Here is a 27,935-nt window from a genome sequence, read left to right as displayed (position 1 = left end):
GGTTGATGGCAGCCTGCAAACTCCTTGTCCCTGTCCTCCTTCTGGTTTCTGTCCTTCTGTCCCATTCTTTGTACACATTCCAGTTCTGGTCCCTGGTCCAGTGCCAAACTCTGATGAAGCTCTCCTCATGGCTAAACTCACTGGGAAGAAGGCCAAAAAGGACATTTCCCTGTGGCAGAGGAAGATTTTGGGGAGAGATATTCTGCTCCAGCTCCAGTTTTGCTGGGTAATTTGAGGAGCTTGCCACTGTGACCAGTCCAGTCAGTCAGCCTGCTGTTTTACCCAAACCTAATCTCAGTCTCAGCTCCATGGGGTGATCACTCCTGTGTATTAAGGAGGTTCTGACCAGTTTTATTGTCATTGGCAAAAATGAATAAGGAAATAAAAACTAGCAGTAAAAAGTACTTCAATAGTGCTAGTCATTCTGTGTTTGTTAATTAGCTCGTTCCTTAACATTACAATAAAAATGACAACTGGTTACTGCCAGCTTTGTTGTCTTTTTTTCTTTGACTTTCTCCCCAATTTAGTCGTCTCCAATTCCACCCACTAGTACGGATTCCCCCAATCACATGATACTACCAGCCCTAGGAAGGTGAAGGATAGCCCAGGCTTCCTCCAAGATCCGTGAAACCAGACGCCGTATCTTCTCGAACTGCCGCTCATGCAACGTCATTGGACAGCTGAATGCGCTCGGAGGAAAGCATCAACCGCCAGATCTGTTAAGTCAGCTAACAGACGCTTGCGCTGACTAGCATCACGCTGAGTGATGGGTAGAGAAGGAGGGGCCGTCCCACCCAGAGAGCGAGGCCAACTGTGCTCTCTTGGACTCCCGGCCATGGATGGCTGTCACCAGGGACCGAACTCGCGATCTCCTGATGAGAGGGCCAACGCTTAGATGGTTGCGCCACTCGGGAGCCCCAGCTTTGTTGTCTTAAAGACTGCCATAAGTGCATGTAACTGCCGTATGTTTTACCTGGTACATATATATATAGTGATTGTAATATGTATGGAGCATTTTTGGTGTGATTTTGCACATGTGCAGTATGATTTTGTGCATGTACGATGTGATCGTTGAATGTATGGCACATATATGGTGTCATTTTGTGATTGTAACAATGCAATGGTCTTGCTGTCTCACGTGATCACACTGTTAAGTATGTTAGTAATTTAGTGTGCAATTATTGTTCATTTTCAGTAAATATCTCTAGCTATGCATCCCAGAAAAGGTAGTGAAAAAATAATAAAAAGCATATGTACTGTTTAGTTAAATAACTGCCAATCCTGTTACCAATATAACCTTATGTTATATAACTGCAGTTGTTGTTTGTTGTGTTTTGTAAAGTAGCACACCGTAAATTGCAAACCATCTTTGTCAGATGCTGGTAATGTTACAGTAAATTGCTGGAAACCCTCCTGCCAGCTCTTTTAACCTCTTCACCCTTTTTCAGAAGAGTTTCTTTGTTGTTGTCATTGTGCGGAAAGGTGGCAGAGAGAGCATCAGCCTGTATTTTATGTTCTGTGATTAATTCCCACTTGATAAAGTCGAGCAGGTCGGGCAGAAGATCACAACATGTCGCCCTTCCAAGAATGAAGGTCTGATGTGCATCTGATGGTGGATAAAAGCCACAGCACCATATGGTGTTTTTCCATCTTTTTTTGATAAAGAGATAAAACTGTGGATGTGATCAATTACAGAGAAATACTAAAACGTATTGCTATCATCTGTGTGTTTCTGTGTGTTTGTGCAGTAACAAAGATTAAATTAACTGCATAAGCAGCCTTGCCAGTATCTGTGCATCTGTCTTTCATTGTCTCTTTGATTTGATTTTGACTGTTTTGTTATGACAGGTTCACTGACTTATACTATAAAGCGTCTTAAGAATGTGAGACATCACCTAAAAAATAAACAGCATTGGGCCATCCTAGCCAGAATAGATAATCTAATTTATACAATCTTCCCTTTAGCCTAAATCATTCAAGACACATTTGGTGTCTAAAGTTTACTTCTTTAGTTTTGCACTCCAGCTACAAGGCTAATCGAGCCGGTCTGGCTTGATTCATCTCAAACAACCCTTTTCTCACCTGTCAGCATTGTGCAAACTGCATGGCTCGAACAGCTGAAGGGACACCCAGGGCAAAATGAACAATGTATCGAGTGCTGCATCCATTGTAAAGAAGCTTGCTCATAAGAAAAGGATAAGAAAACCCCCTACTGTTGCTCTTGAAGATGGGAGGAACCTTTGGAAAACTACTTTGGGATGGATTTTTGGTGGTGGGCTGTTTTTAGTAGCTGTGAAAGCCAAAGAAAGGCGACTAACGTTACTACCAGGGAGCTGAATATCTTATTGCATCTTAGTAAGTGTTTTTAAATCATCATTACAATGAAGAAAATGAATGACTCAAATAACAGAAATGACCGGTCAGATGAGGAGAACAACTAAAAGTTAAAGTTTACAGGGTAAATCTCGATATCTTACCTCAGTTTGGCTTCTTTTTTTCTGGCTTTAAAGGGTGAGAACTTGTATCTGGTGTCCATTTGTGCTGAATTAAGATAGATTTTTGTTTTAATCAATTTCGTCTGATGACTGAAGTGAGACTTACACTTATTCTGTCTTGGTTGTATTTATTAGCTTATAGATCAATGGCGTGTATAGCAGTCAGGATTGGTTGACCCCACATGGATTCCCGGTGGTTGTATGACGTATGTGTATAATGCACGCTGAGTATTGTAGTGAGAGAACAATGATGAATGACAGTGAAGTAAGACCATAAATCCAAGCCGGGCATATTCACCCCTTAACATTCCAGGCTTATTATATGCTAAGGCTTATTATTTATTCAGTACAGGGACTTCAATGCAAACCAATGGAGCTTTTCTTAGGTTATAGAAGTGTGTAATAAAACTTTGTTCATGGCTTGGTAAGAGGTTAATGCCCACATTTGTGGAATGCTATGTCCCACAAGTTTTATATAAATATATATATATATATTTATATATATACTTTTGGCCATGTTACAATATACAACTAACATGCTCTTAATAAACTGGATCCATTACTGTTACATCATTTTTGGAGTTCAGTGTTAAAATGGCATTAGATTAGCTGAGGAATGCATACTTAAAGTATAGGATTAGTTAACTTATGTTATTTGCAACCCAGTGACATATTCCTACCTCTAGCTTTAGTTAGCCAGCCAGCTAATTGCTTTGAGATTTCAACAGCTCCAATACACCGGCTTTGTTTGTAGCAGACCACAGGCCTTCACACTCACAAGAAAAATATGCTAATATTCCATGATATTCCTTAGCAGCAGCAGCTGTGTGTGTGTGTGTGTGTGTGTGTATAAGCAGTAAGAGAGAGTGTGTTAATCTGTACGGTAAATCTTTTCCTGCTCTCTGACTCGGTTCCAATTGGAACAGTCCTTCCAGCATCATACCACTAGATAAATTAGGCCTACTCTGTTCTGGGGTGTCTGTGGTGTGTGTGTGAGTGGGTGTCTATGTGTGTGTGCGGTGTGAGAGCTTGTGACGTGTTATAAATATTTCGACTGCGGCGGTCCATAAAGTGGAGTGGGGGTTTAGTACAGCTGTTTCAAGTTTGCGATCCGCTGCAGCTCAACGTGTCACTGCTTGTGTATGTGTGTGCGCACATGTGTGTGTGTGTGTTTGGCCCAGGTTTCTTATGGCTCCTGTGCAGGCGCTGCCTGACGGATTAATTGGTGGCCTCAAAACCCAAACAGCTTTCTCTCTACCACATGCAGAACCCTTCATTTCAACACCAGTAGCAAACCAATCTCGGGTTTTGATTTCAAGCAAGACTGGCAGCCGTATTCAACACACGCCAGCCTGATCACACTGTGGATACATCTCTCATTAACAAAGCAAACACTCCCGCTCGCACATGCTCCCCATAGTCTCAACTTTTTCGCCTGGATTGCAGAAATGTAACCTGAATAGCCGTGGGCCACCAAGCACTGGAAAATGTTTTCTTTTGTTTATGATGGGAAGATGTATCTACATAAATCCCACAGGCACAGTTGTAGCCAAAGTATCTGACATGTGAACAAAACCAAAAGTGCAATTTGGTCAAGTCTGGCCACAGTTCGCCTCTCAGCAACTTTATTTTAGAAAAAAAATGCCCCTATATGCCAAACGTAGTCGAGACATTTGGTGTCTGAAGTTTGCTTCTATCTGCTTTTGCAATGGAGCTATGAGGCTTATGTAGCAAATAACAAGCAAGCTCAAACCAAACCAGGTGTCGATATAAATTTGTAAACACTCTCAGAAATAAAGGTACGAAACTGTCACTGGGGCAGTACCCCTCTCGTCACTGGGGTGGGACCCTCAAGGGTTCATCTCAGTACCTTTAGTCAGGGAACATAACTGTACCATAATTCACTGAAATTATATTTTCTAAGTTGTATTGTTTTGCCTCCAGGCTTTTTACTTTATTGCTCTGTTTTAAAACATTAGATAATGAAAAGGTACAAATATGTATTTTTCACCTGGAAAAACTTACTTAAGGTGCACAATTGGACCTTAAAGCCACTGTTGTACCTTTGGGGGAACATTTACATTGTTTCTACCTTGATGAATGAAAAATGTACCTGCACTGTACCTTTATTTCTAACAGTGTCTCACAATAGTTACCAAAAATCATTTTATAATATTATCATGAAGAAAAAATACAGCTCTGAATTTCTAAACGTCATTTTTAAATAGCAATACTGGTTATACATTGTAACATGTACAATGAAGTGATAATCAAAATATTGACTGTGTATAGTTATCTTAAACTTTAAAATTATATAACCGGGAACATTCGTCAGCCACTTATACCTTAACATAACAGTGATGAAAGTAGATCATTTGCATGTGTTTACCTGCTGCTATGATAATGCTATTCTGCTAGCGCTCCAATTGCTTTCCCCATTTTAACTTAGCATTAAGGTAACAGATTTAATACTATACCGCTCAAGCCTACACACACATATCTGAAGCTTGTGACAGACATTCAGACACATTTTGTCTTTCTATGTTGCAGATGTACAGTGAATCATTCAATACACCTTTCTACTTACAGCCTATGCCTGAATATTACTTGTAAACCTTTTAGCGATTTGACAAAGTAGTTGTTAAACAAAACCATGCTAGTAGGAAATGTTTGCTATTATATGATTTTTCCTCCTCCAAGTCAAGTTGGAGACAGAAGTTCTGGGATCCCTCCTACTTCTGCCATGCTGTGGCAGCACACTGCAATTATTTATGTTAGCGCTGCTGATGCGCTCAGAGGAGGGAATGCAATATGTGATCAGGCTGTGAGGGTGTAGAGTGTAGTGGGAACCAGAGCTCATCTGCAGACATATAAATCTGGTGAAACTGCAATGCAGAGATGGTATTTTATAGTGTCCATGATGATGTTACTATGTATGTTGTATAAGGCTCTTATCATTCGGCGGCGATGCTCACCTGGAGCCATTCACCTGCCCCCCTCCTCCTCCGCCCCCTCCGGCTCCTGCAGGCCCTCCTCCGCTGCTGCACTCCATCTTGATGGTGACACGGCCAGGCGGAGCGGTCAGCCAGTCCTGAGGCGCTCGTGGGCTCAGTTTACTCTGACCATACTCGCTGGCCGCTGACGCCGTCATCTCTGCTTTACCCTGCTGGGCCACGCTGTAGGCACACTCAAACAGAGACTGATCCTCACTCACCACAGAGAGCGCCTCCTACGGGGAGAGAGAGAGAGAGAGAGAGAGAGAGACGTAGAGAGAGAGAGAGAAATGAGAGGAAGGAAAGGACAAAAAGAGACAGGAAGATGAGTATAGAGAAAGAGGGAGAGAATAGACAGAGTGAGAGAGAAAAGAGAGAGAAAGAAGAGAGGAAGAAAAAGTCGAAGAGGGAAAAAGAAGATAAGGAGAGAGGGGGAAAGAGGGGGGCAGAAGAAAGATGAGAGGAAGGAAAGGACAAAAACAGACAGAAAGATGTGGAGAGAGAAAGAGGGAGAGAACAGACAGAGTGAGAGAGAGAGAAAGAGAAGAAAAAAGACAAGGACATACAGATAAGGAGAAAGAGAAAATAGTAAAAGAAGGTAAGAGGGAGGAAAACACAGGAGGAGGAGAGAAAGAGAGGCAGAAAAGGAGAGAGAATAAGAGAAGGTCCGAGAAAGAAGAGAAAGAGGGAAGGAGAGAGAGATGAGGGAAGAAAGAGGGCAAGAGATAAAGACAGACAGAGAAATACAGGGATAGAGGGAATGGAAGAGAGAAGAGAGGAAAAGAACAAGAGAGAGTGACAGAGAGAGTGAAAGAGAAAGAAGATAAACAAAAAGAGAGAGTAAAGAAGAAGAGAGGGAGAGAATATGGTCATTTTCTGTGAGGTCATACAGTAGTGACCTAAGAATTGCGCTGTGCTCAGGCCTTGTGAGTGTGTACTGTTCAGTGAGCAGGTTTGGAATCAGCAGAAGGAGGAAAGGGAAGTCGTGTCGGAAAGCAGATTAAACACTCTCTCACTGCTGCTCAGCTGTAAAGGCCATTAATGCAGCGCCAGCCACATGAACCTTCACCTGCCAGAGTGGCAGCAATCCACACTTGCAAACCATTACCCACCCATCTCCCACCAACCTGGACCCCACACCCCTGCTCCTACACACTTAACGAAAACAAAACACGCACACTCACACTCCGTCAGGGCCCTACACCCAGTTAGACACTTCCTTTGTTTTTATCTTATGGAACAACCCATCAGAACAGCTACTGCTGAAAAACACAGCCATAACGCCTGGCCTGTCTGCATTCATACAACCAGCTTTAAAGGAGTAGTTATAAATCAAACTATATACATAAATTTATATCGCTGCTGTTGCTCTTTACATTGTGTGTAAATTTCATGATGAATGGACCAAAAGAAACGGCCCGAAATGACTTGGAAAAAAGTCTGGTTCCACTGACTTACATTAAGGGTAAAGTAGGTTTTTTCCTTCTCATTTTGGAGATAAGAAGTTTTCTTCAGACAACAGCGATATAATAAATAAAATAATAATTTAATACTAATCAAATTTACCCCAAATGTCTCCAAACTGGGAAGAGAAAGGAGAAAACCATTTTAACTTGTAATGGAAGTTAATATAAAAATATTTTTTCCAAGTAATTTCTACTGGTCCATTCATTATGAATTATGAAAGGGAATTGTAGTTTATGCAAAAAAACTATGCGATGGTGTTGTGTTTTGGATACTGATGTGCTGGTCAGCCACAATGGAAGCTGTTATGCTTATTACCACCAAAACCAGCTTATGTTGGACACCGGTATGCTGGTCAACCAGCATGACCATGCTGGATGACCAACTAAACCAGCACCAGACCAGCACTATACTCTATAAACCAGCTTAGACCGGCATGGAATTTATGCTGGTCTAAGCTCTTTTTTAAGCAGGTCTATGGAAGCTTATGATCACCAGTTAGCGTCATACAAACCATATGTCTAATTATCATAATAACCTCACACCATGCTGAGTTGCTAATAGGCTTGTTATAGAGTGAGCAATATACCGTGGTCAGATCGTGCCTCCCAGCCCACCATCATGAGCCGTTTGACCGCGCCACCAGTATATTATAGAGTGTGTTTTCAGGAGCCGTAAATGCAGACTGCGGGCTGCTCCTTATGCTGGCAGACTAAGGATACTATTAATTGATATTGGCGGCCTTTCTCGACTAACACGTTTCAGCAGGGCAGATTATGTGGTAACACTTTAACTGGAAGAAATAAACATGCTTCCAGCAATGGTTGTCTTTTGGCTGTAAAGTCCTAAGCTACTGACAATGCTATCATCCCATAATGAAGGCATTTACTTAAGACACTGAGGTAAATGGTCAGGATAAAATAGCTGAATCAAATCTCTTCTCGTTTTTTGAGTGAAAGCATGGCGTAAATTAAGTAGCCACTTCCAACACTGAGATTTTTAATCAATTATCCTCACTTCTCCATTGAAAAGTAATCTATCTGAATAGTACTTATGACACAGGTATCTATAAAAATTGGCAAAAGTATTTTCATAGCTAAAAATAGAAGTAGCAACTACACCACAACCTTTTCCTCACTGTTATATATGTATATATGTAATATAGATGTTTTTTTCCTTTTCTTTTTTCCTTATTCTTAATGACATAAATATATTTGATAATTAACTTTTTTCTCTCTTGTTCTGCACTACATACACATACCAAATAGATTTTGTTTTATTATTGTATATACTTTTATATTATTAATTCATAATTAACACTTTCTCTTCTTAATTGTTGTATTGTTTTATATGATTCTTGTTTTTGTATTGCTTTTCATAAACCTTTTATATATAGATCATTTTTGTAGTACTTTGACAATACAAATGTAAATTTGTCAATAAAACAAACTTGAACTATTCTGAAGTCTGATTTTTTTCAGCGTTGAGCTTGTTGACTGATCGACTCCATTTAGAGCAAAGAAAACCTGTATTTCTGAATTCTCCCTGAGCTTTTCCTTTAAACGAGGACAACTCGGAACTCAGCAGTGAGCTTTATGGAAAACGGCAGCACTGCTGCCAGATCCGAAACGTGTGAAAACATAGTGATGTTCGTTTTGGCCTTTTGAGAGCACAGAGCATCCAGCGTCAGTGTTCCATACACTACAACAATAAAAACACTGGAAAGCTGAGGTTCACTTTCTTCTGACAGTATTTAGAACGGACTGGTGCGCATGGACTAGACTGAGTGGGCCCAGAAACGGCCAGAATGGACTTCTCTCCAAACTGAAATAACCTTTAGAGCTTTGCACGGCCTTCATAGTTCAGCCAAAGAAAAGCAGCATCAGAAAAGCCAGCCAGCATAGCCTGGTTTCCCTCTCTCTCTGTCAAAGCTACCAAAACTACAGAGGGTTCTCTCCCCACGGCTATGAAAGGCTACACAGAATCTGTTTTTATGGAAACAGCATTCATCTATGTTTGCTGTTTTAACGTGGTCACATGACTCGGTTCAACAAAGCTTGTGCTGTGAATGAGCGAGACTGAGGAGACCTAGAGTGTTTCAGTGGACTGAGCACCTTAAGCAGCTTCACCATTCTGAACTGAACACTTAGTCCATATGCAGCGGTTCTGATATAGGACCAGTCCATATGACCACATGCATTACAATAGTCAAAATCTAGTTCAGCGCTCTTTGTGTGGCCTGCTCTCTTTCAGTCTGAATGGGCCTAGAAGCTCATTCATGCAGCAGCGCAGCGGCAGACAGGAAGACCTCTGCTAGCCTTTTCCTGCTTTACAGCCGCAGATAGCGAGGGATAATGGAGGAGGGGAGTGGAAAAGAGGAAAAGCCCATCCATCGACATTCTGATTGTGATCTGAGAGAGGCCCTCAGTACAGAGAGAGAGAGAGAGATTGAGAGAGAGAGAGAGAGAGAGAGAGAGAGAGAGAAAGCTAGGTGGAGGTGGCTGACGCCCTGTCATTAACACCACAGGCATGGGAGGCCATTAACCTCTGATGAAGGTCAGCACAGTGACTGTACCCGTACATTTCCCCCATCAGCAACTCTCACAGCCTGCTGTTTACATGGCCTCTCCCTCTCTAATCACTCCCTCACTCCTGTCTCACTCCTCACTTCTCTGTTTCTTCCACAAACCACTTTTTTCTCCTTTACTGATCACTTCTCCACTCCTCTCTCTCCCACTAATTACTCCTCTCTCTCTCTCTCTCTCTCTCTCTCACTCTTACTAATCTGTCTCACTTCTCTCTCTCTCACACACTAAGTGCTCCTCTCTCACCCTTACTAGTTACTCCCTCACTCCTCTCTCTCCCTAACTAACTATTCCTGTCTCCTTCATTCACCCTCACTACTCACTCTCTTACTCCTGTCTTCCCCACCAGTCACTCCTCTCTCTCTATCATTAATCATTCTCTCACTCTCCTGTTTTGCACTCTTTCCCACACTCCTCTTTCCAACACTGACCACTCCCTTTCTCTGTCTCATTAATCACTCCCTCACTCTTCTCTCTCCCCAATAATCACTCCTGTTTCTCCCTCACTAATCTCTTCTCTTTCTCCATATCTAATCACTCCCACACTCCTCTCTCCCCCACTAAACACTCCGACACAAATCACTCCCTCACTCTTCTCTGTCCCCAATAATCACTTGTTTCTCCCTCACTAATCTCTTCTCTTTCTCCATCAATAATCACTCCCACAATCCTCTCTCCCACTAATCACTCCCACACAAATTACTCCCTCATTCCTCTCTCAACACTGATCACTCTCTCACTCCTGCCTCATCAATGATCACACTCTCTCCCTCATTCCTCTCAACTCTAATCACTCTCTCACTCCTCTCTCATCACTGATCACACTCTCTCCCTCACTCCTCTCAACTCTAATCACTCTTTCACTCCTCTCATCACTAATCACTCTCTCTTCCTCACTCCTCTCTCTCCCTCACTAATCACTCCCCAATTCCTCACGCAAATTCCTTTTGCACCCTAAAGATGCATTTCTTAAGAAGCTCATTTTGGCAATAAACCCATGTCACTAAAAATTCAGAGCACACTGACCCAACAAACCCAAGCGTCAGTCTGGTGTGACCGCTGTCTCTAGAACATTCTCACACATTCACTCTGTTTTAAAGTGTTCTGCCTCATTCACACCTTTCGAGAATAACTGTTCTTCGAACATGGAACACGTCAGTTCTACTTAAGAGCTGGAGGACCACAAAATCTGTATCTGACCTACTTCTACTGCGTAATCACTGATGATGTGACATCACTCACATGACCTTCTGCAGCATGGCTGTCATCCCCACCAGCTCGCACAGCATGCTGCCACACACGCAACATTTCCACAGTGGAACTTTCATTGCGTGACATTTTTTTATAATCAGCAACTAAACTGAAGCTTTTGTACCCAAATCCTGACAAAAACCAATATGAAGGAACCAACTAAAGTGATTCCAGAGCTTCATCATGCACTGTGTTCTTCAAAATCCAAGCACTTATTGGTTTGACCCAGATTATGTTCTCACATTCACAGTTTTATAACAAACAAGTAGATAGATAGATAGATAGATAGATAGATAGATAGATAGATAGATAGATAGATAGATAGATAGATAGATAGATCTAAGCAAAAGAACACATTTGAATCAAATAAATATCTTGCATCACTTATTTGGTCTAGAAGTATATGCAGTTTGTAGCATGTAATACATACCGAAACTATGAAGCTATTGAAATTGGCTTGATTTGACTTTACAGTAAGGTGGCTGGCTAAGAGACAGGAGCTGGTAGTGTAAGCTTAGCTAACATGATAACAGCTCTGCTCACCAGCACACATTCAATTCTTGGCTAGCTAAGGCACTGAGAGACAAGTTTAGATGACAATGATTCAGATCAAGGGAGTGAAGTTGATCAACTGGCACTGAAGAAAGGCAAAATTAAACCTGTTCTGTGGTGTTTGGATCTGTAGCCTTAACATTAGCTTAGCGAGCAGCTACAGACCCAAACAGTGCCTGTACACAACACAGTACAGGCTTGATTCTGACTAACGATCTGCTGAAACAAGTCTAGGTGATAAAAACGAATGTCTGAGAGAGCAAACGTTGAGTGAGTGGTGTTTAAGTGACAGAAACCCAAAATTTGTTCTGTCGTGTTTGGGACTGCAGCATTTTGGCTAAGCTAGTGATAGCTTAGTTAGCAGGCCAAGCACGCCACATAGGCTTGGTTCCAGCTAACTGATGCTAAAATAACACCCGTTTAGAGGATATCTGAGAGCACAGAGTCGAGTGACTGGTGCGAAAGCTGAAATTGAACATGTTCTCTGTAGCCATCGTTGAGCTTAGGTTTTTGAGGTTTGCCTGGCCCTGATTTTTCCCCTCTTTCTATCAGCACCACCTATCTGTGAGCTCCCACACCACCAATCAGTGAGCCCCTCTAAAGTATAAATAAGTGGTGTGTGTTTATTTGGCTGTTCAGATGTGGACCACAAATGTGATCATTTTTAAATACCAAAGTATACTTTATTACTGTTATACTACACCTAAATTTACACCACAAAATATATGATTGCTCCATAATCCACAAAATGATTTCAGCACTAAACAGTCTAAAAAAGTAAAGTGGACCAAAATGAATGTTGATTTGAACAGTTTTTGAGGCACTGCCAATTGCTAATGTTCATTTAAACTAAGATTTTGCTTTGCATTGTTTCATTCAAGCTATTTATTTAAGTTGGAAACGTTTACCATTTTAAGTATTTTTTAAAGATTTAAGAGATAAAACACTTTTTACAGTGTAGTTAGCCTGTAACATGTAACTACCTTCCTTTTCAAAATCTTGCATTGAATGTAGAAGCTGTAAAGAGGCGAAGAGACGGTAAGTCTCCTGATGAGCTTAGCAGAAAAGTGTTTTGAGTACAGAGAGAGCTGTACTTACTCATGTCTGCTCGAACAATCAGTCCTGCACGCTCACCCGAAACACAAAAGAACACACTCCGCTCTCCTAACATTTCTGCTCTGTACACTCCCTGAAACAGAGAGGCCTACACACACGGCCCATCACGCCAATACACCATTACTGCTCTCACAACTGCCGCAGCACCATTTAACTACACATTCCAACCTTATTTGGAGCTCTGCAATGTGTGTGTGCTTGTCGTTTTATGTATATATATATACATACATACATATATGAGCATTGTAAAAGACAATATTCAATGTGCACGTTAATGTAAGCAGCCTATGACTGTAACTTACATTAACATGAAAAACATTGATGTGGACAAACCAGAACACACTGAACTTATACAGAAGATGTAACAGAGCAGTTAAATGATTAAAATAATTAACCATAATTAACACAGTTGTGCAGTAATAATAAGCTTCATTACAACATATGCCAAGACTTCCTACATACTCTTTATTCATAATGCATTATGAAGGCATTCAATATGTTATATGGCATACATAAGACATTATTTATGTTATAAACCTGCATAATAGCTCCTAGGTAGTTATATGCTTAACACATTGTAAAGGAAAAGTAAATGACTCTTTTAAGTAAGATTTCATAGCACATCATACATTTGTCCATCAAAACAGTTTAAACTGTAATGCTGCAATGCACTAAAGCAGGTTCTGGTACACAGTGTGTATTACAACAGATATTTTTAATGTAATTTCATTGCAACACACTACAGCATTCAAATAGTCACAAATAACAGTTCTGGGCCACTTTCATAACTTTCCATGGTCAAAAGAAGGTCTGATTACAGATCAAAAATGAAAATAAAATAAAATAAATCTCATTTTTGTATACGAGCCATTCTACCAAATTTGAAACGGTGGTCCCACAGTAAAAGGAAAAATATTCAGACCTTAGAAATGTAGAAAAATGATTGTTATAATTGATTTAAACCCAATAATAAGCCAAATATGCACTTAATCATCATTAATAGGGTACTTTCTATGGCTGTTCCAGATCCTAAGCCTTAAATCTCAACTTGTGAAAATAATACTTACATCTTCTTCTAGTCAATGTTGTTTTTAAAAAGATCTTTTTTCTGATATGAAAAATATTTAGAGATTTAGATGATATTTAAAGTACTCACAGTCAGTGAGGTATCTAGGATTTCCAGAAGGCCTAGAGTGACATTTTTCCTCACAAAATTGGTCCCACCCATTATAAGTCACAACGTGATTGGTTGATTTCACCGTCAGTCCCTAATTTATAAGTGGTTAGCCAGACACATTAGGCCTAGAAGGCCTTGTGGGTTCTTCACTGGTTATTATATCAACTTTGACATCACTATTAAAGATTCCTCTGCAATAAATGTCTGCAACTTTCTCTAGCTTGACTTCATTTAGAGAAAACACATATAACAATGGAGGAGCATATGTGTCAAGACTGTCCAACAAATCTCATGTTGATACACCGTGACTCAGAGGAAAATTCGTATTGTGCTATTTACTGAGTTTATTCAATGCAACACATGCACTTGCCACATTTATCCTATTTATATTATATCTAATTAAAATGAAGGACCGTATAAAATAAAGCAAAGAAAAACAAAAAAACAAAAAAACCTTCCTTTAACCCCTTTTATTACACTTTTCAATAACCTAAGAAAAGCTCTGTAGGTTTGCATTGAAGTCCCCGTAGTTACTGAATAATAAGCCTTAGTATGTACTAAGCCTGGATTGTGAGTAGAGTAGAACATTCAAGAACACTCTGAATTTAATAAGTCTGAAGATCTTTTATAAACCCTTTAAATGGTCAGAACCTGCCGGTTGTGATTTCAGGGGTTAAAATTTAAAGAACCTTCGATACCAATTCTATACTTATTAAAGGTATAAAATCTGAGCCAAGAATCCTTTAGAAAACTATATTTTTTGATGATATGTGGATTATCCATAGAGGTATAATGGTATAGAGGTATAATACATATATATATATATATATATATATATATATATATATATATATATATATATATATATATATATAGCATTTCAACATCAATTGAGCAGTATTAACCCCTTACAATTACAGGCATGCTAAGGCTTATTATTCAGTAACGACAGCAATTCTTAGGTTATAGAAGTGTGTAATAAAACTTTGGGTGCGTCGGTGGATCCTGGCCATTTAAGGGGTAAAAATATTGTGATTGCTAGGTATTGTTGGTCAAATAAAACTGTATAATAATGATGATAAAACAGTTTTTGTCAACTGCTAAAACACATATAATAAAAATGGGGTTGACCTAATCTTAATCTTAATCTTAAAACACTCTCACTGCACTCCTTTTTCACATTCATAGAAACTAGAAATTACTTTCATAGTTATAAGCACCTTCAGCACTCATGTGAACTACAAAGAGCACAACTGTTAACTTAGCAATCAGTTCTTGTCGGTTACTGACTGTAAGCATGGATGAAGACGAATCTGTTTTATCGGATGTGAAATAGGGAATAAGGTAAGTTATTATATAAAGCTAATTTACATGATGCCAGATTAACCTATTAAGATTTTTCAGACAATGGAATCTACCACAGATATATAACTATACCTATCACAGCAAATTACAACTCTACTGCATTGTCAGTTTAAAAAAGAAAAAAAGACTAGATTTTAAGATTGCTGTCAGACAAAACTTCTTTTAGTCATTTTTTTGACATTTGCCTTTTATATTGTGTCAAAAATTCATAAGGAATGGATCAAAATCAAGTCCAAAATTACTTGGAATAATCTATTTCTAAATATTAAGAACTTTTTTCCTCCAGTAAAGTTACCTTTTTGGAGATAAGAGGTTTTGGTCTGACAGTGATGATATAATAAAAATACAAGTAAGAAAATAAAAAATAATGCAGATTTCTGTGCCAGGACCTGATTTTTATCCTTTGAAAAGAGCACGTATAAGCTGTATTGTTCAGCCATTATACTGAATTTGCAGCAACAAAAATGAAAAATCTACCAAATTCTACTGACAGCTAGAAAAAATCGACTGCAACTTTCTTATTCGCGACCTGCCTGGCGATGAGTCTTCGGTATGTGCCATAGCGATCGTCACTGCTGATTTTTCTAAACCATGCAGACAGTGAGAATAGGAAAAAGGAAATTTACAAAGCAGCAAAAAGGAAATCTTGTTGCAGGTCTACGGCGTAAGGGTGTTACCCACTCCCGCTCATATCTGTTCTCCAAGCGAAGGAAAAAAAGGGTTTGAAAATGTGAATTTTCCCAAAAAAGGACAAATTTTTGAAACTTACCTTGATAGTGCTCGCCATCGTAGCCCAGGACTATTCAGTCCTGTTGAAGGAAAGCAATTTTAATTGCAATGTGTGTGTACGCTGGTCAATTTTTTTTCGGTGATGAGTGTTTAAGTTGAGGTTCCACTGAGCGCTGTTTGGAGCGGATGAGATTGTGCTAACGCTGGAAGTGAAGTCAGCCAATAGCAGGAAGAGCTTTCTATTGGTTCTGGCCGACGCAGCTCGAAGAAACAGGATATTTGGGAGAGGGGAGATAAGAAGGGCTGAAACAATGTTGTTATTCTGCAAGATATTTGCGCGTGGGTCCTTTAAGAGATACAAGGGAACCCCGAGTGGACGGCTTCAGCAGTTTAGTGTCCTCAAGGCAGGTGGCCTTACGTACTGTATGTGTGTCCATGTGTGTCTCTGTGCAAAACAGAAGAGCGAGAGAGAGAGAGAGACAGACAGACGGACAGACACATGGAGTGACAGAGAGACAGGGCCGGTTACAGGACAGGATGCAGATGTGTGATCGTATAAGTTGTATTTGCCACAGTTGCAAGCAGCAAGGGTGCTCCCAAGAGAGCTAGAAGCAGTGAAAGAGTAAAGGAAGCAGGGGAAGAGAGAACGAGGGCGAGAATGACAGAGAAAGAAAGAATGACATCCTACACAGCAAACCAAGGAAAATTGCTTGCTGTGTAGGGTATACTTGGGATATGCGTAGGATGCCCTCTACGTAAATACATATCTCACAGTGAGCTAACAATGAACACCACAACAGCACCAATAGCAGCAGCACCAAACTGCTCAGTGCAACACGGAAACACAACAGGTCTGGTGCCAATGAGCATCCATGTACACCACCATTCAAAAGTGTGTAATCACCATTTAAAAGCTTGTAATCACTGTTTTCAATCATACAAAACTGTTAGTTGCTAGACATATTTGCCTAATGCATGCTGGGTATTGTAGTGAGAGAATGTTGTTGGACAAAAACACAAAAAGGACACAAAATCGTGAATTTCCATCACACTGATGAGGCTGAGAGATGCAGTGCTGCACTACAGAACAAACAACATATTAAATGCTTGTTTTAGACTAAAATGCCCCTTTAAGCGAAGTTGTTCTATTCAAAGTAGCTTATTTTGAAGCTTAGTAGCTTCTAAAGAACAAATATATTGAATTTGTATCAGCCAATACTCAAGGTTTCAATACTGGTGTCAGAATCAGAAAAGAAAACGAGATATCGCTGCATCTCTATGATTCTGTAATAACTGAGAAAGCTGTAGAACGGAGAAGGAAGAAATTATAAAAAAAAACAGAACGCTTTGTATTTGTAACATGATCAAATCTCCTCATAAATACAGTCTTACTGTGAGCTAACACCACAAACGCACCAACACATAACAGCAACAAGAACGGCACCAACAAACAACATCTATGTACACCACTGTTAAAAAGTATGAAATCATTTTTCTGTTATTGCTGTTTTCATAATAATATAAAACCATTGTTGTTAAAGGTAAAAGCATGTAATGATTCCAATGCGAGGCGACCACTCTACACTGCTAAAAAAGATGGTTCTTCAAGGGTTCTTTAGTAAAGACAATGGTTCTATATGAACATTTGGAGAACAAACGGCATGATTAAATGGTTCTTCAAATTGCTGGAGATTGTGTTGTATATGGTTCTGTATGGCACCAAAAAGAGCTCTGCTATTGTTATGATGTCAAGTTTGCAACAAAAGAAGAACCCTTTTTGGTGCCATATTGGAGACTTTTATTAAAAATATAAAGAATATTGTAAGATTACTTATAAATTATTTCTAGACATTGTTTTGCTTAAGTAATGTCATTAAGTGAATATATCTCACTATATTGGCAGATCATTTAGCTTGTTTTAAGGAAAATGCTTAAAACTATGTGACTTTGCAAGCAGTCAGGATTTCTTTATTGCCCTAATGGAAGAATCCCAATGGTTGTATGATGTATTTGCATAATGCATGCTGGGTATTGTAGTGAGAGAACATCGAAAACACAAAAAAGTACGGAGCCCCGCTGGTGACATCCTGTATAAATAAAAACAATGCGTGGCCACGACTTAATCATCTCATTCCCAGGCCTTACTAAGTTGTGGCCACGCATTATTTTTATTTATACAGGATGTCACCAGCGGGGCTCCGTAAAAAAGAGATACAAAATTGTGAATTCTTTCAAACTGATTGAATGCTGCACTACAAAATACTACATAACTTCAGTAATAACATATTAAATGCTAGTTTTGGGCTGGAATGCCCCTTTAAGTGAAACGCTTCAATAAACAAAAGCTCATTTAATAGCATAGCAGTTTTTAGAGAAAAAATACATGGGCTATATCGGTACTCAAGCAGCACTCTGTCTGATTCTATAATAATTAATAACTGATTCTGATGATTCTTTAATAAGTGAGAAGAGAGTATAGCATACACAATGGAATTATAGTGAAATTCTGAATATCCAGGATGCCTGGTGTTTACAAATTGGTGATCAAATCTTGGGACAGATCTTAAGGTTATGAACTTATCAAGAAATTACTATAAGTTCCATAATATGATAATCATAGTATAGCAATTATCAGTGTTTTTCTTGTTTTTCATAAAAAAAATCGTATAATTATTATTATACTTCTAACTCATGACAAAATATTAAACGAAACATCTAAAAATACTGTCTGTCGTGCAGCATATAGAATTTAAATCTACACAGTATCAGTTATTGCTGAATAAAATAACAATTATCAAGATAACAAGTGATTCCAAATTTCCAAACAGTGGAGGCTGTTGTTGATCCTGTGTGTGTGAGTGTGTTTGTGTGTGCTCAGTGGCGTGTTGATGTGTGTGTGTGTGTGTGCAGCTGTGCGTTTCATGCTGCAGATGGTATTGTGTAATGGCAGTTGCTTTGAGGAAGTTGTGAAGTTGTGACAAGAGGAGTTTAAAGCGTTTTGAAATCAGTTAATGGTGAAAACACGACGTACTTTTCAGACCAGCTCGTGTTTTAAAAGGACAAATGCAAATGACTGAGTAAGAACTTAAATGTTGAATCACAAACATGACAAATGCAGGCGACATCTCTAAAATGTCCAGTCAGATTAAGCTGGATATTCCTAATAGTAATGACACTTTGTAATACTCGAAATAAATTACAACAAAAGAGTTTCAACATGTTTGCTAGTTGGGAACAAAGCAATGAATAACGCAAGAGCGTGTAATTCTGCAACAGCCTGAGAGCGGCACCACGCAAAACAAGGAATCAGGATCAAAATCAGCACCAATATATATAGTTTTATGCAAACGTTTGGACATTTTTGGTCAAATTACATGTTTAGTTGATTTTCTAAGTGAAAATAAGTGAACACATCCACTACAGACAACACACTTCTGCACATTTTAAAGCACAATTGCTGTTTACTTGCTGAATTTTACATTTTGGAAAAGGTGAAACATAAAATGTGGCCTGGGCTGAAGTTATACCACATTTTATATTTAATGTTTTATTTTTTTCATAGGATAAAGTCAGCAAATAAATTGAAACTATGCATATAAATTTGTCAGAAACCCACTATAGTTAAGTGTGTTCTCTGTAGAGGATGTATACATGTTTTCACTTGAATAATCAACAAAATATGTAATGCTGCACTATGAAATACTACATAACATGAGAAATAACATATTAAACGCTAGTTTTGGGCCGCTGTAGAGGATGTGTACATGTCTTCACCTTGATAATCAACAAAATATGTAATTTGACTGGTGGGTGTTTAAACCTTTATATATGACTGCAGTTGAAATAGTAAAGCTTAACTTTTAAACACCCAGAACCCACCGGTGGGCCCAAAGTGTTATTACACACTTCTATAACCTAAGAAAAACTCAACCAGTTTGCACTGAAGTCCCTGTAGTTACTGAATAATAAGCCTGAGTATGTAATAAGCTTAAGATTTTAAGCGGTTTAGTGAAATTAACTCACTATATTGGCAGATCATTACGCTTATGATAGTTAGTTTTGCTTGTTTATGTACTGATATTCTGATCAACTTACTATCATCGGAATATGCAAATTCTTTCATTTTAATTTAATAACAAAGAAAGAAAACATACTTTCGGAAGAGTGGGTTTGATATTGGGGTCCACAGGGATGTTAGTATCATGTCAGTAAGGGAAGATAATTGCTTGGCATCAGTTATTATTATCAGCATTTATTGTGCTTCAGAAGAGCAGACTGTTTATGCGATGCTGGGCTGCTGAGCAAAAATGTCTGCATTTTATTTATTTTCCTGCATTTCTAATCCTTGAGAAATAAATATTACGTTTCTACATAATGCTTGTCCAGACTGTCCCAATTTCTACATTTTATAAATGTTTATGTATTGGTATCAACAGATACATGGATCATTCTACCGAACTGGTTCAAAGTCAGAGGTTAAAGCACAGTTTGGACTTTAGATTAAAATACTGTTTATTTTATTAAAAAACAAGTGATTGAACATTATATTTTATCACTACAAAACAATCATAACACTACTGAAACCAAATGTGTCAGTGGTGACTGATATATACACACACACACACACACACACACATATATATATATATATATATATATATATATATTCTTTTACTTTTTTTGAGCAGAACTCAAAAATACTAGCCAAACACAGCTTTGAACACACATAAAATCATAATATTTTTCAATAAAACAGAGAAAATATGTGTTTCAGTAGTGATAATTCTTAATGTAACACACTTATTTTCAGACTTTGAGACACATTTACTTCAAAACAATGGGATCGAACTGCTCACCATGTGGCCAGTCTCACTTCCTGCTTTGAAATGCAAGGGCGTGGCTAAAATTAGGCTCCACCTATGGACTAAAACTCTGTGTTTCGGTAGTGACATGAAAACCTGGGACAGCTTTTTTTGAATAAAGTTTTTTTTTTATTTAAAAATTAAACTCATGCTAAATCTCAGTCTTTCCATTTCATTTTAAAAGAAATTGAAAAGATATTTTAAAAACAATTTAGGTCAGGGTTTGAGACAGCCACATCCCAAAAGATATTTCCCATGTTCCATATTTAGTTTATTACTATCCCCATTAATGCCTTGAGTTTAAATAGATCATTATAACCCCCGTAAATATCGAAGGTCTGAATACTTCACTGTATTTTAGTGGTGGTCCCTATACATAAAAATATCAGATGACAGCATCAGCCCACAATTCCCATATTGGTGCATTCCTTATTTCTATGATTCAATCCAATCACAGCCACTCTGCTGTTACAGACTACGCCGCGGTCGTCTCTCTGTGGTCATGAAGAATGTAACCTCAATCTGACTTTCACTGTCTCTGGTTCTCTGTTTTTGCAATAGCATGTGGGAGTCCATGACCACTTTCATGTCTCTGTAGCAGTTTTAGAAGATCAGTGAATTCTGTTTTTTGTGAATGAAGTCATGAGAAAAGTTGGGACCACCAAAGCCTGCCTTACTCCAAATCTTAGTTATGTACAACTCTGGTCACACTCATCTGCTCGAATTGTTAACAAGCCATCTGGTGAAACTCTGGTTAGGATTATGATCAGTTTAAAGGCTAGGAAACCCACTTCAGATGATGTGTTTTGAAGGTGGGAGGAACATTTAAAAACTACAAGAGCTTTTAGGCAGATACTTGGGGGGGGGTGGGCTGTTTTTAAATGTGTTTATTTTCTCGATAGCTAGTTAATACAGATGGGAGCCAGAAAGCTCACAGCGCTGCAAGAAAGCTGAACATCACGTCTGTATTTATTAACCTGGATTCCTAATGTATGATGTATTTGTATAATGCAGACTGGGTACTGTAGTAAAAGACCACTGAAAGATGAAAACATAAAAGGATACAAAAGTGAATCCTGTCAAGCGAAAGAGGCTGGGAGATGTACTGGACTACAGAACACTATCACAATAACAAACATACTAAATACTAGTTTTATGTCAGAATGCCTCTTTAAGTGAAGTGCTTCAGTTACCAGTAGTTCATTTTAAGGCATAGTAGTTGAAGAAAAAATATAGGGTCAGTATCGATACTCAAGAACTCAATATCTGTATTGGAGTGAGTATAGTGCCATCTCTACTGTAGACGATTCTACCATGTCTGTTCAAATTCAAAATCCAGTGAAACTCTTGTCTAACTTGATTAGGATTAGGTGTAGATTGTTGCCATAGGGTTAAAATTATGGCTACAGTGATGTTTAGGAAGAAATTGAGTTTAATAGACATTTAACACTCAGAAATGAAGAGGTATTACTTTCGTGTTGCTATACTATTCAAAAATGATTACACAATGACATGTATCTGAAATTTTTTCGATTTCTATATTTCTGCATTATTTGACCACAGAAGCTTTCCTTTACCTTGTGTCAAAATTTCATGATGGACAGTCCAATAGAAACCAGATTGACTAAGAAATAAACTTGATTACATTGACGTATATTAAAATTTCAGAATGTTTTTGCTTTCTCCTGTAAAGTTTCCATTTTGGAGATGCTTGTTGTTTTGGACAGAGATAATATGTAATTACATCAACAATCAACGTAGTTTTTTGAGTCGAATAAAACTAGTTTAATTGCTTGTTACCGCATTAAGTAATTTTTAAGGTGGATCTGACGAGTCACTTTTTACAGTGTAAGTTGGAGATGCTTGTAGTTTTTGGACAGAGATAATATGTAATTACACCCTGTGTGTTGACAGTCTACAAACAGGTGGCAGAAATGTAAACACTATAAATAATGGCTCGTCAGATCAACCAAAAAATGACAACCAATATGCTTGCGTGGCCGGAACTAACTGTTGTATAAAACTAGTTAATTTACTTGTTACCACATGAAGTCATTTTTTTAAAGTAGATTCGATGAGCCACTTTTTACAGTGTAGACTATGTGCAACAACAACCTTTCAGCAAATGACTTCATGTAGTAACAAGTACATTAACTAGTTTTATTCAACTTAAAATTAAATCTTAAAAGATTCTTTTAATCAACGTAGTTTTTTAAGTTGAATAAAACTAATTTAACTGCTTGTTACCGCATGAAGTAATTTTTTTAAATGGACCTGACGAGCCACTTTTTACAGTGTAAGTTGGATATAAGAGAAATCCATACTTGATAATGTATGTCATAATTTCAAAATGATTATATTGCCATATATCATATTTCCATGTGAAACTGCATTATGTTTCTGTTTTGACCAGCAATGGAATATCGGTCGACCATCAAAATACAGTGGTGTGTTTTTACACAGTTTGGTTTGTTGGGAATTTCTAAGGGAACATGCTGTTACTTTAAACTGGCCGCACTGTTACAATATCACTTTACAACATCGTGGCAATTTGCACAGTGTGTAAGGTGTTAGGAGTGTAAGAACACATTTGTTGTGTAATGAGAAAGAGAAGTAACTCTATCTCTCTCCCTCTCTCTCTCTCTCTCTCTCTCTCTCTCGTCAGGTTTGATTTTTTATGGTGTCCTGCAGGATGTCTGTAGGAAGTGACCTGTGGTCTCTCTCTCAGTGAGCTGGGTGTGTATATGTGTGTGTGTGTGCTGTGGTGGAAATGCTCCTCAGTGGGGGGCTGGGAAACAGGGCAGGGCCCTTCCACAGGAATGTCCTGTACAACACACACGCACACACACCTTTACTGCTGCTATAAATACACAATCGAAATGGCTCTCCCGAACTTCACTGCCTACACAACACTTCCTCAAGCAAATGTACCTCCAACAGAGAGCAGAGCAGGTGCGTAAATGCACTGATTTACATACAAACACACACACAGCCGTCATTGACTTGCTGGTGTGCCAGACTGAAACACATCAACGCTGCTGGCAATCACAAACTCTCTGCTCACAGCACCCCCAACAGACAATCAATGGTACTGCACCTGAGTGTGCCTAAAAAAAGTGCTTGATTTATCCTGCCAGAAAAAAAATCAGGGGGATAACTGATAGACCCCTGGTCACATGACACATTTTGTTGATTTTCTGAGTGAAAATAAATTGAATTTAATATACTGGACAAAAAAAAAAAACCAACATACCAGTCAATGTGACATATTCTGTAGTCTATATATTTTTGTAAACATGTTAAATTTAGCAAATAAACAGTAATTGTACATTAAAATTTGTGTTCATCCTCTGTGGAGCATGTGTTAATTATTTTTCATCAAATTAACAAAACGTCTTTTGAATAGGGGCCCTGTGTTTGGATCTTTAGGGTCTGATGGTGGTCCGTAAGGCCCCAAGGTATCAGACTATTATCATCATCTCTCCGTCTGTATTCTTTTATAGACATACTTACTGCCGTATTCAGGCCAGCAGCAGACTTTAAGAGCGTATTTATCCCCATTCACTCACATTAACCTTTATACAGGCACATTCATACTGGATGACACTACAGGCAGGTCTGAGCCAAGACTGCAGATGGCACACTAATGTTATTTAGAGCAAAAGGAGTCAAATGAAGTGGACGCATGTAGTCTTAAACTCCAAATATACAGCACAGCGCGAGACCACTCTGTATTTATGTTATTATGTTATATCCGGTCAAAACAGCTATTTTTACAAGTTATCCATTACTGAGCATCAGGGAAAAAACAGAAAATATATTTAACACAACATTTTGCAAAAGCTTTCAAGTACAAACCAACTTCCAAAAAAGTTGGGACAAAATGTAAACACAGAAACAAGGATTTTCAGATTTTTTTGACCTGTATTCAACAGAAAACAGCACAAAAATAATTAATGTTTCAACCAATCAACTAATTAACTGTATTGTCTTTGTTGTTGTTATATATATATATATATATATATATATATATATATATATATATATATATACACATATTCTATCTCTAAATTGATAACTTTACAGGAGAAGGAAAAAAAAACCTTACTTTTAATGTACATTACACATAATGTAAAAAATAATAAAATTAAATAAAAAAAATAACAATGTGACATATTTTATGGCCTATATGTATTTTTGCCAACATGTTAAATGACTAAAACACTGTAAAAATGGCTCATCAGATCTACCTTAAAAAATGACTTCATGTAGTAACAAGTACATTAACTAGTACATTAACTAATGTTTACTTTATTGTACATATATATTCTACCAAAAAGTTGGGACATGGGCACATTCACTACACAGCTGCTGAACAGTACCTAGCACCTGCTCTCTCTAACTACAAAGCCACTTTGCATTAGTAACACTTGGGATGGCCCTTTTCCACCTTGGCCTGTAGAACATGATGTTCATTTTGTCCAGAAACAATTTGAAAGGTAGACTCATCAGACCACAAATTTCCACTTTATGCCAGTACTTGGCTTTTACACACATATCTCTTCTTTCAGCTGTTTTCAATTAAATATCTGTAAAAGACGGTTTATAAGTCACTGTTTTCTGTTTTTATTGCATTTTACCTGCTCAACTTTTTTGAAACTGAGTTTGTATAATATCAAATCTATCATTATTTGTCTACCCTACTGTCACTTTAACTTTTGCCAGGTGCCAAAAAGGGTTTTGTGAAATGATGCCACAGAAGGCGACAGAACCTTGTAGTGGACGCTTCCTTAAAGATCAAAAATAGAATTCTCTCTGAAAAGTTCTGTAAAGAACCAAAAGTGGTTCTTCTGTGGCATCGCTCCAAAGAATGCTTTGTAGCGGTGGTAAAAGACCATATGGTATCTTTATCATGATAAATTTCTTCACAATACACTTTTCTGAGTATATCATGGGCATCGTCAGCACTTCTACAACACTGAACATCTGCATTTATCATAAAAAACAGACGTAGACCAATTATAGTGAGCCTGTAAATCACAAACGTGTAGAGTACCTTTATGAACTGCATATAAACTGTATAATAGTGCTTAGAGAACAGTAGCTGCCAGGATGTCAGCCCATTTTTCCATTATCTCACTTTTTAAATTAATTTTTTTCATTTATTACATTTTTCCAGTTTCTTCTTAAGTAGTTCATTTGTTCAAATGGTAAATGTTAAAATTTAAAAATATATACTCATGATTTATCAGCTTTTTGTAAAAATTGGCAGTCCTGTTTTTGCAAGACTATTTTATTCATTCCAACTTGTTCACAAACCTCAAAAAAAAAAAGAAATATCATTATACATACAGTTGTGTGCAAAAGTTTGAACACCCGGTCAGATTACGTTTTGTTGATTTGCAGTGACACTTTATTCTGAGTGTCCTTTTAGATAAAACAAACACTCAGCAGACTCTCAGCAGCATGTTAAGAACATATGAGGGTTAGGATTAGGACCAGGGTGAGGGTTAGGATTAGGTTTTGGGTTGAGGTTAAGGTTAGGGTTAGGATTAGGACCAGGGTGAGGGTTAGGTTTTGGGATAAGATTAAAGTTATGGTTAAGATTAGAGCCTGGGTGAGGGTTCAGATTAGGTTTTGTGATAAGATTAAAGTTAGGGTTAGGATTAGGTTTTGGTAAGGTTGGTAAGGTTAGGTTTTGCATAATGGAAGTAACATATTATCAATACATCTACTTCATGTAAATAATGTTTTAGCAGAACATCTACAAGATATTTACTTCAATGTATTCAGATGCTTCACTACTGCTACTTTACTGATACGTTGTTGATGTGTTACTGATAATCTGTTAAGGGTTTATTAATCATCTACAAAGGAACGCTCCAAATAAAGTGTTACCTGATTTTCTACGTGAAAGTAGCACATACATATAACAATCTACAGAGAACCCACTTCTCCACATTTTCATGCACAATTACTGTGTATTACTGAATTTCATATATTGGAAAAAATAAAACATAAAGCATAACCTGTGCAAAAATTATTATATTACAGAAATATATTTTTTCAATATGTTAGTCTCAGCAATTAAAAAGGAATTGTGCACTAAGATTCGCAGCAAATTATCATATTTAAATGTGTTCTCTGTAGAGGATGTGTTAACTTATTTACACTTAGAAAATCAACAAAATATGTAATTTGCCCACAAGTTTTCAAACATTTGCATACAACTGTATCAGGTTTGAAAAAACTTCAAAATGTAATAAGAATCACAGCAAACTCTGCTTTACCATGTAGTAACTCAATATAAGTCTTGAAACATGTGCTTATTAGAAGAGCAGAATGGACTGGCCCAGAACAACACCCACACAAACGCACGGACACTCAGACGCTCTGGCACTGAGGAATGATGAATAGTGATAAAAGAATTTCTCTATATGTGGGTGAAGCAGGAAGTGGTCCACCACTTCGCCTGCATTGAGCTGCATGTGAATGTGTGTTTATTGCGCTGCTTGTGTCTTTTTCTGCCACCTAGTCAGACCCAGAAAACCTCAGTAGACCTGCATCCAAAGGCACCCCGACCCCTGCTCTAAATCTCTGTATCAGCTCCATGTGAATTTACTGGGCACTAGTGCTACGGATATGAGCAAGACCACCATCCCACCAAATACACATACACTCAAGCATTCAAACACGACTACTCAAAAGTTTGGAATCGCTTCTCAAATGATTCATTCGTCAGTGTTATTTTAAAACATTTTCACTTTTTTGTGTGTAGTTTTTGCAAATGCTAGAATTTTTTTTGAGGATTGGACCAAAAGAAATGATTCAAACTTTTGTTACATTAACATAAATAAAAGAACCTCTTTAACCACTTAGACAAGACATATAATGTTTCTACAGCAACAAACTGTTGTTATAAGCACTGGCCTATCATCAGGAGACCACAAGTTCATTCAGTCAGCATTGCCACAGGCATCCGAGGTGGCGACTCCAAGAGAGCATGTTGCTCACTCTCTCTCTGGGTGGGTAGGATGTCCCTCCCTTCCCCTCCTCACTCAGCACGATGCTAGTTCTCCTCCAAGCGTGTTGAGCTGTCCAGTGATTAGAGGCAGGTCAAAGATGTGGTGACACTTCATGTGTCTCAGAGTAAGCAAGATAGGGAGGTCGAGTTAGAGGGTGGAATTGTCAATAAATATTCAAAAATTAATATATAATTAAATTATTTAAATTTATTTCTTGATATCTGCATCACGATTTGATTTGATGAGGAATTCTGAATGTTACATTTATTTAACTTCATTACTCTCTATGCTATCCAGCTTTCTCACTTATTACGGAATCAT

General features: G+C 38.1%; 1 protein-coding gene across 4 annotated transcripts in view; it reads right to left on the bottom strand.

Annotated features, from left to right (window-relative positions):
- Positions 1–27,935, bottom strand: part of erg (ETS transcription factor ERG) — a 108,684-nt gene that overhangs the window by 31,819 nt on the left and 48,930 nt on the right. For 3 of the 4 annotated variants that reach the window (XM_036594602.1, XM_036594599.1, XM_036594603.1), the window contains one exon: positions 5,471–5,724. In XM_036594602.1, the coding sequence (XP_036450495.1) occupies positions 5,471–5,724 (254 nt within the window). Of the gene's footprint in view, positions 1–5,470; positions 5,725–15,767; positions 15,945–27,935 lie in introns of those variants that run through there. The other variant, XM_036594600.1, reaches the window with a different exon arrangement.

Source organism: Colossoma macropomum, unplaced genomic scaffold (assembly GCF_904425465.1).
Source record: "Colossoma macropomum unplaced genomic scaffold, Colossoma_macropomum, whole genome shotgun sequence".
In the NCBI taxonomy this organism is placed as follows: Eukaryota; Metazoa; Chordata; class Actinopteri; order Characiformes; family Serrasalmidae; genus Colossoma; species Colossoma macropomum.
This window is presented reverse-complemented; position numbering and strand designations above follow the sequence as displayed.